This window comes from Electrophorus electricus, chromosome 5 (assembly GCF_013358815.1).
Source record: "Electrophorus electricus isolate fEleEle1 chromosome 5, fEleEle1.pri, whole genome shotgun sequence".
Classification (NCBI taxonomy): domain Eukaryota; kingdom Metazoa; phylum Chordata; class Actinopteri; order Gymnotiformes; family Gymnotidae; genus Electrophorus; species Electrophorus electricus.
The window spans coordinates 6,196,467-6,211,135 of NC_049539.1; the positions used below are offsets into that span (position 1 = coordinate 6,196,467).

Genomic DNA, 14,669 nt, shown 5'->3' on the forward strand with positions numbered 1-14,669 from the left:
AGCATCCCCATGCTAAACCGTCTGGGCTCCTCCCCCTTCTCGTTCATCTGCCCTCAACTCCTCCCACTTCCTCTAGCGTTTGCATAGAAAACACAGGTCTGTGTTGGATGAAATGCAATCTTTCTAATGGCTGAATGGTGGTTCACTGGAGCCCATTCGGATTGCCGTACATGCTTCTAGCTACCAGCTCTGAGAACTCCTCCGGCTCACGACTCTCAGACAGGCCATCAACACACACAATCATTTTCCAAGTTATTCTGTCATTTCCTCTATTTCTCTCCCTCTCTTTCTCTCTATTCCCTACACTTATTCTTTTAGTGAATTAAGCATATGAAATAAACCCCCTCCCCCCACCACGCGTAACAGGGGAGAATGTGGAGTCATGGAGAGTCTTTGCGGTGTATCAGGTGTGAGGGTGCGGTGTGGAGGAGCTGAGCGGGTGATGAATGTGATACTGGAGCTCTTTCCTCTGTTTCCCCATCACTACTGATAGCGGGGTGAAATATTCCCCAGCGTGATTGATGAAGTGCCGAGCTCCTCTCTGTCACTTCATTTTTTAACACTGCAACGCGGGTCTGTCTCCCACTCCTGCAGTAAATAGGAACCCATGTTTGTTAAGCGAGCGAAACCCCAGCATGGCTGTCAGCTCGTGTGCGTCTTACACACGCTACAATAAATCTGCACTAAATCCTCCTGAATTTCCCCTTTAAATATGATGTTTTCTGGCACTCATGCTTGTCTTTGCGTCGGCTCGTGCCTCCCAACATTACGGTTATGTGCCGGAAATTCTTGTGATCTTGGCACCTTGAGAATGCAAATAAGACCTTCCAAGTGCTGTGGCCCGCCATCTCCAAACCTCAGTCTAGCCCCACTTTTAAACAGTTGAACCTCCCCAAGATAAGTCAGAGTTAGAAGGGTGAGTCATTCACGTCAGGTGAGTTTCTTTTGTAAACAGTTGTTACAATAGACATGGAAACGAAGCAGCTGCACTAACGAGTGAGCTGAGTGTGACAAAAGCTAAGAGTGGATCCTAGAGGAAGACCTGAGGTAGACCTGAGGTAGACCTGAGGTAGACCTGAGGAAAACTTGAGGAAAACCTGAGAGGCACCAGCACTGGAAAGTGAATCCTGTACTCCTCTTGTGCCTCAGGATGACCATTTGATAGACAAAGGAGATATGGATACAAAAATCAAATATTCACCATTCATTTTCCAAAGTCTGAGTTTCTAAACTGAGCTTCTTTCAGTTGATTCTGTTTTTGTTATATAAACAAATAGATGCACTTACCTTTTACCTGTTTGCTTTTGCTAAGGTTCGAATTTTAAGTTCTTTAAATATCTTTTTAGCTCATAATATATCACAATGTTTCTGTCTCTGTGTCTTTTTTCTCTATCTTTGTTTCTGTCTAAAATTGATTTATTTGTAAGACAAATAATGATACATTTTGCATCAAACCCTGGATTAGTATTTGAGAATACTAAAGAATAACAAGCAAACTAAACATTGTAGAATCATAAAAACACACTTTAGGATAAAGTGCTTAGGTGAGTATGGGGTAGTGATGTGTGTGTGTGTCTCTCTCTCTCTCTCTCTCTCTCTCTCTCTCTCTCTCTCTCTCTCTCTCTCTCTCAGGTCTTGCCTGCACCATGTGACCTCTTGCCCTCTACTGTGCTGGTATTTCGGCTTCTGAGCATGCCCAGTGAGGAGGGGCCCGTCAGCGGTGTGGTGGCCTGGGGTGCGTTCCCCGTGTGTAACTGCTCCCTTGCCCTCACCCAGGGCACTTTCCGCATGCCCCTCCTCTGGGGTAGCCCCCGGCCTGCCCTCGACCGCTTCAGTAAAATAGAACAGCTGCTCGCCACTGACCTGGACACCTGGCTCTGCAACCTGTACTTCCAGGTACAGTCAGAATGACCAATGACCAATGAACATACCTTTCACACTTAAATGGCTGTACATGCCGCACCCCCCCCCCCCCCGCCCCCAAGAAAAAAAAACAAAAAGAGAGAAAAAAGAGAAGAAAGTATACACAGCGCTAGCGTTATCTCGACTTGGGAGCCGCATAGAGATTGGGAATCTTTAGGGATGCATCTTGGGGTCTGTGAGTGCTCTTGTGTTTGCTCATGTGTGGTTGTGTGCTTCTCTGTATGTAAATGGCCCTTGCAAGGAAATTGAAAATTGGAGCCAGATTGTAAACAAACCACATCTTTACTAAACATATCCGGACGCATTTGAGGAAACGCATTGATCCTGTTACTCAACAGCTTAATTGAATTAAAAGGCAGAACAATGGCTTCTCTCAGAGCAGGCTTATATCTGCATACCCTGTCCCTTTACACCACTAGTGAATGATGGATTAATATCACTAATACACTATTACAGGATAATGGACTTGAAGTCACTGTAACAAATTAGGCAGCGGAACAGCCTGGTGCTGGAGCCTGATGATCCTAGAAACATCCAGAGTCTAGAATGCCGATTCTGTTGTGCGGTGTGTGCAGTAGCAGCCTTCTGTGTTCACAGGTTCTGTGTGTTCTGGATACACTGATCCTGAAATCCATTTCATGCTGTTTAGAAAGCTTTATGGCGTTGACTGCGTACCAGCGTGATATTAGCACGGCTGCGTGGTGTGTGCCAATTCTCTCTCTGTCTCTGTAGGTGAGGAGAGTTCCGCGGGAGCAGGCAGGGGTCCGGGAGGGAGCCGGCACCCTGCATCTGCCATCCGCTGTCCAGCTGGGCCCCAGCACCGGCACTCCGGAGCCGGCCGCCCACGTCGGCTCCTCCGCTTCCCTGCCAGGTATTGCCTTCAGCCGGAGTACGCAGTCCCCGCACACCCTGCAAAGAGAAGGCTCTAGAAACAAGTACCAAATCCTGCTAGTACACGTTACATTTGCCTCGTCATTTCTGCGCTGTAGTACAGGGGTAACATGGCACAGGACTACTGTAGTACAGCTGTGCCATAGTACCATACTAAAGGAGTACCGTAGTAAAAGAGTTCCGGAGTACAGCAGTACCGGAGTCCAGGAGTACCGCGTCTCTCAGCCGTGGAGTTCATTCCATTCACCTACCATTCAGGTCCTTGGTGAGCTAAACCCTCTGTGTCTGGGGTTCACTTTTGGTTCACTTTTGGTTCACTTTTGTTTCCTTTTCTTTTGGCCTGTTGCTGTCGCCCCACAGTGACGTGCTGCTCTGCTTTGCTCTAGGTTTTGTAACTTAGCGTGAGCTGAGTGTTCCTTAGTGCTGTTGCAGATTCAGGATCTGGCAGTTTGGATTACAGTCTGGGGGTTTGCATGAGCAGCAGTGCAGATTCATTCGGAGCAGCCACGAGTATGGAGACGGGCAAGGATGGTGTCCATGGCACAGCCCCTGCACCCGGCACCACACAGAAGCACGGACTCCTCCACCTACGGGCGACCCCGGAAACCCCAAACCCCTCCGGCCTTCCCTCTTTTCCCCGGTCCTTCTATAAAGCCACTGCATCACGCCAATCAAAGGCAGACGTATCAGATATGTTACCCTGCTGTAACATATCCAGCAGATATGCTACCCTGCTATTAGCAAAGCTTTCCTTTTGCCAGCACTCATCTTTATTTAACAGAGCAGAGTATTAAAAAAAAAGTTTCTCGGGTGCTTTGCTTTAAACATCACACAGACTTTTTAATTACAAATGAGTTGTGACAGGTCTGCTGGGTAGCAACCTGTCCCATTTTAAGCGTGATGCCGGCTGACAGCTCAGCACCCATCGCCGAGCGATGGAACATGTGGAAGAAATTGCTTTTTTACATTTCACAGCTTGTCACTTCCTCTCCGCCGCGAACTTTGACCTCCCCACCGTGCTCCTCACGCCCCTTCGCCCGGTCGCTGCAGGAGATTTATGCCTTGCGTTTTGCCAACGCATGCCAAACAGGGAGAGAGAAAGGAAAGAAAAGAACAGAGGAAGGAAAAAGAGGGTGTGAGGGAGGTGAAGGGGTCAGGTGCTGGGAATAGGGGGGGGGGTGGGGGGTGTAGCAGGTGAGAATCCGGCGGGAGATGGGAACTCCGGCTGAAACCCGAGCAGCGGATCAAAGGGTGGCCCCCGGTGGGAAGGGAGGCCGTGGGTCGGGTGAGCAGGGCCGACGTTAGCGGCCCATTTGCATGCCGGTCGGTTCGGGTCGTGGCGCTTTCGGATGCACTTACGGCGCTCGGATGGAGGAGCGCCATCGGAGCGGGAAGCGCGGAGCAGACCGACAGCCTTAAACTACTTCCCAATGAAAATCCCGTTCAGTGAGGAGGGGCCGGCAGCAGGTCCATCAGGCCAGACCGCACTCATGTTCCCTCACCCTCTGCCCCTGTTTGCAGGTTTAAACGCTGATCGAGGCACAATAGAAGATCAGGGAGAATAAAACTGATAACCGATTGTGATAGAATGCTGTAGTGAGACTTTTATTTTTTTTACATTAGCTGATAGGCCTGTTTTCATATTGGCAAAGATGAAGGCACCTTCGCTGTCATTTACTTGAAGTTTCTCACACCCAGCTTATTTTGTCAGGCAGAATTCTGATCCCTAGGCTTTGATATAATTAATGTCCTTATTAAAACAATAACAACAACAACAACAACAGCCCTTTTAACTCTACACGATAATGTTACCAGACGTCACTTCCAAGTGCTTAGCTTCTTGGCTAATCCTGGATCTAGGAAAGATACACTTTTTCTTTTAAAATAAAGACCGTTAATTACTGATTTTATTTTCCCTAATTTAAAGGACCAGGAACGCTCTTGCAGGCGATGTGGGATAACTGGCCCCTGATGTCAGCTGAAGGAGTTGTACTCGGTTTGTCTGAATCCAAAAGACTTCTTCAATTAGGTCTGCTCTCAAGCCCCTCAAGGGAGTGCATCATCAGATCCTAAGCTGGCCTTAAACAACACGACAGGGTCCAGGATTTCTAAAAGCTTGTCTCTGGACTGTGGCTTTAATAGGGGCAGCCTGGTTCCAGCACAAGACCCCCATATGGGGTTGTCGTTTCCCTATAGTGAAGGACCCTTAACCTTGAGGAGTTCGTTACCGCGTGCGGTGCTTTAGCCTGGTGATCAGGAGAAAATCCAGTCACATGCAGTGACTGAGACGGTGGGTCAAGGGCAGCCACAGGGTGCTGCGATCCAACTGCTTGGAAGTAGTGACAAGCTGCATATGATGTTAATTTTTGAACATGATATCATTGTGCGTATGTAGATTCCTTTACTCTGTGTGACGGTGGCATCAAAAGAAAACTTCTGGTAACAAATCTCGAATGGCTCCATCGCAGTCTGTGTTGCATGTGGTCTAATTGGAAAAATAACAATTTAATGATGGGGAGATGTAAACAAAGCCAGAAAGCTAGAATACAATCATGTAATGATTAGTAAGTGGTATGACTAATTAAAACCGACCACTGACTTTCCTGTTTTGTGATTATTCAAATGCTCGCAAGGTCACTTATCAGGTCGTTATCTGAACGAAGGCCGGTTCTCTTGGGAAATCAACCAAACCCTGACCTTCGATTCGTGGTAACTCTGAAACCAGCGGCAGGGCAATTATGAACCTAGGTGAGAGGGGAGGTCTCAACCAGACGCCTCTCCATACCAGTTAGAGGCCTTCCAGCCTGGGGCCTTGTTCACCACACACACACACACACACACACACACACATAAACACGCTGAGTGGTGGGAAAGCCGTGGATAACGAGGAGCCATTGTGGACCCAGGAAGACTCCAGAGGAGGGGGTATCGAGGCCGTACTGCTCCAGGTTCATGGACAGAGCCAGCAGCCGGCAGCGATGGCTGGTTATGGCCCTGCATGGCGGTGAGGATAATTAAAGGCGAAGCTCACAGCACTGGTGCGGCTGTGGGGGGGTTTGTGCGGGGGGGGGGGTTGATGGACCGCTCACAGGGGTTACAGTCTCTGGACAGGGAACAGAGACAAAGGCCTCGGGTCGACTGCAGGGAGACGGTCTCCACTGATTGGCAAGCTGCACATCGGCTTCCCATGCATGTTGTAGACATGCTGGCCGCACCACGCTCTCCATCAAGACTAATGTCTTATTTTTGGTTGTTATGTCAGGTTTACTTGCCAGTCATCGCTGCTTTTATTGCGCGGCGTGTGATGAACAGACAGAGTGAGTAAACACTGCCGTTTTGGGTAATGGTCTTTGGGAGACATCAAACTTTAACCATGTAGTCTATGAAATCCTAAAGTGTGTTAAAGTGGGAACCTCTGTCCCTGTTTTCTCTCACATGTGACAATGGAGCACAGGAGGTCCAAAAAAGTGAGAGAGAAATAAAAAGTGTAATAACTGTGACGGTACAGTTTAGTCGACTGGTTGAAGCAGCCGTGTAAAGAAATTATTACCAAAACTGTTTAGTGCTTGGAATGCTGCTCTACTTAGCCGCAAGAGGAAAGAACCGTCGACCTCATGTTGGAACCGTTTTAAAGAAACCTTTTTTATGTAAAAAGCGAGTGAATGGCCGCGTCCGGTCTGTTCTCCGGCCGAGAGCACGCTGACATGCCGTCAGTACGGGATGTGCGCACGACGTGAGCAGGACGTGAGCGGATTCCGCACACCACCACACCACTGAGCACGTCTCCAAATCAAGGGAGGACAGTCAGCGTGTGTGGCGACAGGCTAATCATAACAGAGAGAAATGCCTTTATTACGCAATGCTCTGTAATGAAATAACAGAGAAAACCCCCCAAATATTCCTACCTTTTAAGATAAAGGCAGATTTAACACCATTAGCCTTTAACTGCGGGCTGCATGAGTGTTTACCAGCAAAATTGGTAATTAAAAACCACATCTGGGCACAAATGAAATCTGATGTCAGTTCCCAAAAAGGGAAAGAGGAGATGCCCATAACCCTTCAAGGCTTCTAATACTGCTATTAAAGCTCATCTTAGTCTTCAGAATCCTTCCTGATCTGTTGCCTATATTTAAAAGTTATTATTACTGATATATTTAATCCTGCAGCAGAGAAAACTTATATCATCTGGGAAGTTTCCATATTATATAGATGGGAATGGCGGAGAGAAATGAGGGGGGAAAAAGCATTGGAAAAAAAAAAGTTTCTCATGGTGAAATTTTTACATGTATCAAGCTAAGGTTTACTTAATTGGAACCTCCAGGCAACACAGGAACCCTTTTTTAAATTCTGTGAATGTTAATATGCTAAATAATGCAAAGCTCCTGCACTTCAAGCATGAGACACACATCTGGCAGCTTACCATTTAAATTACAGACGCAGAGAGAGAGAGAGAGAGAGAGAGAGAGAGAGAGAGAGAGAGAGAGAGAGAGAGAGAGAGAGAGAGAGAGAGAGAGAGAGAGAGAGAGAGAGAAAACACTTCAAAAGTAATTTTCCAAGGCAAAGAAGAATGGTGAAATGTATTACAACTAAATTTAATTTCTTTTTCGATTTTTCATCATGTCTAATTGCGTGCATTGGAGCGATGTGGGGGGGAAAAGGAGAGGTTGATTCAGAGGTTGTAGAGATGGGGGTGGCGTGTGTGTGTTAGCGAGAGAAAGGGTAGGAAGTTTCATCACTTCTTCTCCTGCCTTCATGGCTTTGTCTTTGGGAGGTCTCTAGTGGAGTTCATTACATTTACCTTAATCTTACTACAGATCCAGTCCCAGCACAGCGAGGGGGAAACACCCACGTTGTACTGGCTGATTCTTTCTTTTATACATCTACAAGTTTTTAGGATTGTGGTACTGTGTAACTTTACCACCTATATATTTACTTTACTTTACATTTTGTTAAGCATAATGCAAAGAGACATACAATAATTCTGAAAGTGAGAATTCGTCTCACATTAAAAATCCTTGACCCCCCCACCCTCAAGTTACTTTGAGAAGACAAATTCCACTGTCTTTCAGGACATTTTTTTTTCTTTTTAAATCTCCCTCTCTCTTCTCTCGTGGTAGGTCCGGCTGGCGTCCTCCCTGTCCCTCAGCCCTCGTTCGAGAAAGCCGAGGTGGGTCTGCGTGCCGAGGTGCAGTGGAGAGTTTGCAAAAGGCTTTGCCTTTGTTATACGAGTCCAACCTCCCCCCTCTCTCCCGCTCCCAACATGCCCCCTGCCTGCTTGCTGCCTCTCTGCCCTATTATCTGAGATTTGTCAAAATACATTTCACACTAACAGGTACCTGCGCTGCCTTCAAAGTCGAAAGCGATGTGCTCGACAAGCCAAAACAGGGCCGGCTGTGTGAGCTCAGCAGCGGCATGCGATCTGAACACACCCTTCCTCTGCTTCCCCGCATGACCCGGGCTAAATGAGGCCCAGTGCCCGCACTGCCTGGCCCTGTTTTGAAGTGGTAATTGCCGAACGCCTTCTTGTCGCTGACCTGACGTAGCGCGCTTCAGCACTCTGTCTTCCAAACACTAATGTTGTTGTTGTTGTTGTGAGGTGGGAACGGAAGATGTCTTCAGCACGCCAGTCAGGTCCCTTCCCCCTTTCGAATCTGCCTCAGTATTAATAATGCTCTTTAAAGCTTGCTCCTGTCTCTATTGAAGCTGTACACTATTGGCTGTTTATTAGTGGAATGTCAGGATTTCAGTTTAAACTTTTCCATGGATATATTTTTTTATGCACAAGGAGAAATATGGTTAAATCTTGACATACAAATGATAATACTTTATTTTGAAACTAATAAAGTAATATTTATCCTTTTTTGGTTATATGGTAATGTGGATTTGGTAATATGGCTGTGCAGTGAGCATCTCTTGCACACACACACACACACACACACACACACAGAACCCAGGGCTGCGTCAAATGTCAGCTTCTTTCAGGCAGCTGTCTAATGATGAAGTGCGCTGATCTCCAGCCTACCTGCACCTGAAGGCTGAGGAGCAGGCCCGGGCGCCTGCACCAGAGCTGCCTAGTTCAAATGGACTTTCTCTAGGCTACTGCTTTCCCCACAGGCGCGGAAAAGAAATCACATTTGAAAATATCCTCTTAAGATAGTTTATTAAATTTATTGTCAGGATCACTAGAGAACATGGTGGTTTATATATCCCTTTCCCCTTTCCCTCACTTTGAGTCTTTTTAAAAATGTTTCATCCTTTATTTTCCACTCTGCTGTGTTGCGTGATCTTGTTCGAGGACATTTCGGCGGCGCTGTCCTCAGGTTGGGAGAGTTCGGGTGTTAAGGTGTATGTATATATGCACGTGCGTGTGTGCGCCTCATTAGTGGGAAGCGGCGCGCGGGATGGTCGTGGCATGCCTAAGCTCGCCTGGAGGCACGGCGCTCTCCCCAGAACGGAGCAATGCGAGCTGGTCGCCGGGTGGCAGCTTAGCCAATAATATAAGCAGCTGGAGTAGGAAAGAGTGACAGATGAAAAGCCGCTAGCTGGCTGTGGCGGCAGGGCTGTTCTTGCTCCGCTTTGTCTGCAGAATTAAAGAGGCCCGGCTCTGCGTTAGCATTAGCGGCCGGCGCACGTGTGGCGGCCTGTGCACTGTTGGTGCCTAGCGCAGTGGTAACACGGTGATGGCATTCTTCTCTTCTTTCTGACTTTTCCTGTTCTTAATTCTGACTTCGAGTCCACGTTGTGAGTAATCGGAATGCCGTTTAGCCCCACTGTTAATCGCCGTGCATGTGCGAGTGCGATTGGGGGATAACGGCAGGACAAAGTGCTGTGCTGTCACCGCATTTCCTGGGACGATGGAGAGTGCTTCCCATTCTGATAACAACGGACGTTTTATTTTTTTTAAAATGTATTTATTTATTTGTGTGTGTGTGTCCAATCAGAGTGGCAATAAGAAGAAACCAATCAGCAAGCTAAGCAGCCCGAGAGGCTGTTTGAGGGAGACGGAGCCACGTGCAAGTCTCACAGCAGAAGAGCTCCAGCACTTCTCCTTCTCTACACAGTGAGTTTAATATGGCCTGGCTGGGCGGGGGGATGTGTTTTGAGACAACTTTCTTGCCTTCAAGTAATACGTGTGATGGCCAGATGTCATAGAACATCTTCAAAAAAGTGCTAATGGTATTAGCTTATTTTTAAGCTACAGTCTTTCAAAATGTTGTTTTGACTCTTCAAGGACGCTCTTCAGCTCTGTCCGTGTGCACATATCTGCATGCATTTACCTGTTCAATTTCATTTCATGCCCAATTTCTCCATTTCTACGATCTGAATGCTGCCTTTTCTGTCAGAGCCAATGTGTGTTTTTATTGAAAGGACCTGGGTAATACTGACATTGACAACACATAAAACCTTCCAGTGTGGATAATTGCTTTTTTTTCTCGGGCGATGCGAAGTGCTAAAGAAGGCTTCCTGAATAAATGTTTTCTCCCTTTTATTGTGTCTCTCAGCATTTGATATTAATGAGAAAACAGGACCAGGAACACACCAAGACAAACAGCGCGACCAAACAAATCTCAGAAATGGCCCTGGCCAAATTGCCTTTTGTAAAACCACCTCCTATATTTTCAGTGCGCTAGCCACTAGTGTGCAGAAGTGGCTTGCCTTAGTCCATAAGGGGGGAAAAAAATTGCATTTGAATTATGTGTTTTTGTTTTGATTTTCCTTCAATTATACCACACACAAACACTGTATGTTTCGCAATGAGAAAAAGGAAAAGCCTGCTTTGTTTTTGTTCTTATTTTTTGTCCTGGATCCGAAACTGCACTGTTCTCCTAATTTTGGAGAATTGGTGATTTGTTGCCGCTGGACTGGGATTAAGCGCGAGGAGCGCCGGCACTCTCGCAGCTGTTGGGAGGAAATGACATGGTCAGGAAAGGCAGGCCAGGCATCGTGCTGGATCAAGAGAAGGACTGTGGGGTGCTGGTGCTGGTCTGCCCTCACAAACGGAGCTGAGGAGCAGAACCCTTACAAACACAGTCAGTTTGGTGACGTCAAACTGTGAAGCAGCTTCTTAATGTTTCTCATTACAAAATTTACAAAAGAAAAGTGTCGGACATTTTTACAGAAGCAAAATACAAGCTAGATCCATCTTTTAATATTCTATGAATGAATAACCCTTTTTCTCAGTGTGTGGTGTCATTTGATTGTGTGTGTGTTTTGAACGGGTTGGGGAATCTGGATAATTTCTCCTCTGCTTTCCTCTTGAGTTTTAATGCCACATTTCACCTTTTATATCATGATAATTGAAGGATATTACTGCCATCTAGACGGTTAGAGGAGACCAGGCTGTGAGGAGGGTGTGTTCACTTATCTTAACTCATGAGAGCAGTGCCTCTGGAAGCTGCCTGTCAAAGCCCTATAGAACCATATATACACCACTTAGACTTGACAAATATACTCCAGATATGCTTTCCAACGAATGCTGCTGAAGTTCGGCCATACAAGCCTAGCTGCTGCAGAACAAATTAAACGGCTAATTTTTGCCATTTGTTTTAGAAATTAACTGGACTGAATGGCAATGTTGCAGATTTAGAATCTGAGCTAAAATAATTACAACTTTGAAAAAGACATTTTGCATCAGTCTTTCACTTAGCAAAACAAGAAGTACATGGTAGAAAAGCCGAGACTGAGCCATCCGTCACTGAGAACATGGATTCCAACTCTTCACTTCCCCCACCCCCCGCAAAGCCAAACTGCAAAACTGCACCTAGTGCAAAGCAGCAGTTAGCAAGAGCTCCTGGCGTTCGCTTAAAAGACATTGAATGTTGCCTACTGCTCCGAGAGAGGAGCACACTGCTTTATATTTGAAGTTTATCTGTATGGGGCAGACCCAGTCTGTCTCTCTCTCTCTCTCTCTCTCTCTCTCTCTCTCTCTCTCTCTCTCTCTCTCCCCCCCAACTCCCTATTTCTCCTCCTCTCTTGCTGCCCCCCCCCCCCCCCATATTTTTGGCTTTGAGTTTCATTATTTCATTATCCTCCTCTCATTTTATCCTTCCTCAGATTTACATATCAAAAAGTGAGCTGTTGGTTACTAACCTCAAATGCAACATTCCTGAACATCCGTGCTGGGCTAACGTCCGTAAACCATAAATCACAATTTCAAAGAGCAAGCACAATGCTCCGAAGTACACGATTGTATTCACAATCCCAGTCAGTGGTGTGGGAGAAATGAACAGAGCACTGGAGAAAGAAAAGAAGGGGAAGAGGGGAATAACAGCAGAGATGATGTCACTGGACGCTCCCATATGCTTGCATCTGTCGAGGAAAACATAAAGGCTGGGTTATGACCTTACACCTTACTTGATGTAGATATGAGTGTGTGTGTGTGTGTGTATGGGAGAGCATGACGTCCATCACCTTCATCACAGCCATAGCTGAAGGGATCAATGCGAAAGGGTCCCTCCGCTGTGGAGGCCCAGAGTGTTTCCTGGTTTGACGCCGCGTGTCCTGTGGGATCCGTGTTCCTCCCGGTCTGCTGCGGAGCTGGGGAGCTTCTCCTGCTGGTCACTGAGGAAAGCCTGGGCTCTTCTCGCAGGGGGATGGAGGCTAGTAAAGAAGCCTGTACTCCAACCTTTCTGCTCCAAGCGCAGCTGCTGCTGCTGCTAGATCCAGACCTTGAATCCGTATTACAGTACTGGATTTTGTAATCACTGGTTCTTAATTATACAGTTAATCTAACCGACTGGCCACTTTGTCATCCCACCTGAATCACACCTGTAAAGGGAGGGTGAAAACTCTGTAGTGCATGGACCTTAAGGCAAGTTATTTAAATACCTCTGGTCTTTGGCAATAAATGAACAGCAAATGATTGTGAAATTCTGGTCTGAATTATGGAGTGAAGGCCAGGAGTTAAACACCTCTGAGGCAGTTTTTACCACACAGATGGATTTCTACCTGTTAACAGTGTATGCCATCATGTGTTTTTGTAAAGGGTGAGGGAGTTTTCCCTTAAGTGTGTTTTGAATGGCAGTTCGAATGGTCAATACACCGAGAGCGCCAGCAATGGAAAAATCTGGTACGTATTTGTGGCTGCAAAATGTTTACAGTGGGGATAGTGAAGATGCGTGGGATTTAATTTCAGCTTTGATGAGAAACATCGTGCCTTCTTCAACATCGTGCCTTCTTTTGTGGTCATATTCTTTTGCTAACTTAAAATGGCATTCAGTTGGCCAAAGAAAAAGGCAAATCATATGTATCAAAGTGCTTTCTGGCCTTCCTATTCCTGTTGTGTGTGTGTGTGTGTGCGTGCGTGTGTGCATGCATGTGCGTGGATACGCATGTGTCCATCTGAGATGACACTGTCCCCTCTTCACTGTGTGTTTGTTCCTTAATTAATCTTCGCCGCGTGACGCTGATTTTGCCACACTGCTAGCCTGCCAACTACATGTTTTTCCTCACTTTCTCGTTTTGGGGAAACCTGTTTTAATCAAACTCAGACTCACATAACAATTATATCTAATTAGCCCAATTATCAAGACTCTAATTACACTGAAATATACCCCCTAAATCTCATATCAATTATATCTATGACTTTTCCTGTTCTAAAAAGGAGAACGGAGATGATCAGACGTGATGGAACAGCCCCGCTTGCCTCCAGAGAACGGCTGGTGTTGTTAGTCGCTCCCTTTCTCTCTGTCTGCTAACGGAGATCCTATGATACATTAAGACACACGCTCTACTTATTACTCTTTTAAAGAGGCTACACTAATTCCCTCTGTCTGTATGAAAATAGCACGTTGTTTTCCCTCTTCCATTTTTATGTAAAAATTGCTTTTATCTTTTTTTTTTTTTTTTTTTTTTTTTTTAATAAATAAATGTGCTTTCTTTTTAATACATCTCTGGGAATGTGCTAGTCTAATATTCTAGGTTTATATTGTAGCGCTTAGCGGTTGATGAATGTTTTTGATTAGACTGAACAAACGTTTCTACCACTCTGAGTATTATAATAGACTTTTAAAGTATGCTGCAAGTTTTTAAATGTTGAACGCATTTGCGCAAGGGAACATCAGGAATAAATCTGCTCTGTGGGTTTCTGCAGAAAGTGGTTGATGCTTGACCTATTTTTATGATATTTTGCTAAACACTTGTTCAGAAATTCCACCTACTTTGCGTTTACGGCTTTATTTTCATTTTTTTCAATTGATTACACTAAATCTTGTAGAATTTAACTGGGAAACATTGAATTGTTGGGAGCGAGTGTGCAGTGGGAACCTGGTGCGCTGCTGTTCCTGCCGTGAGAGCGAGGCAGCACTCCGCAGCAGAAGGGTCAGAGAGTAATCAATGCTGATGTTACACGTGGGGTAAAGTCACCTCGGGCCCTTCAAAGCTCTTTCCTCTACAGAGGGGCAGGAAGTGGTGAACAGAGTACCCCACGTCCCTAGGGAGCCTAGACCCCTGCACGCACGCACACACACACACACACACACACACACACACACCTACCCCTTTTGCCAGCATGGATGCCCTCTGACTTTTCTTGAAATCAGGATTGTTAGATCTGATGAGCTTTCAGTCACAGCCACGTACAGGCCCCCGTCGGGACGGAGGGGGTGCTTGAGGTGTGTGTGTGTGTGTGTGTGTGTGTGTAAGTGCGTGAGCATTTTCCCACAGACGCTCTGTGCGACAACCAGGTGCCCAGTGCATTGCTGGGTCATGGTCGCCCAGAAAAAAAAAAGGTTCTCCTTTCTGTTCTCACCCGCAGTGACCTGACAGATTCAGCCCAATAGATCTCCCCAGTGATCAACGGATGGCTAACAGTGACAGTGTTTCCTTCCAAATTCTCATATATAAGCAGACATTAT

At 46.2% G+C, this 14,669-nt stretch overlaps 1 protein-coding gene across 1 annotated transcript in view; it reads left to right on the forward strand.

The window, feature by feature from the left end:
* The window catches only part of ofcc1 (orofacial cleft 1 candidate 1), a 64,885-nt gene that overhangs the window by 20,247 nt on the left and 29,969 nt on the right, over positions 1-14,669 (forward strand). Inside the window, exons 11-13 of the mRNA XM_035526440.1 lie at positions 1,633-1,896; positions 2,656-2,794; positions 4,742-4,810. Of these exons, the coding sequence (XP_035382333.1) occupies positions 1,633-1,896; positions 2,656-2,794; positions 4,742-4,810 (472 nt within the window). The remainder of the gene's footprint in view (positions 1-1,632; positions 1,897-2,655; positions 2,795-4,741; positions 4,811-14,669) is intronic.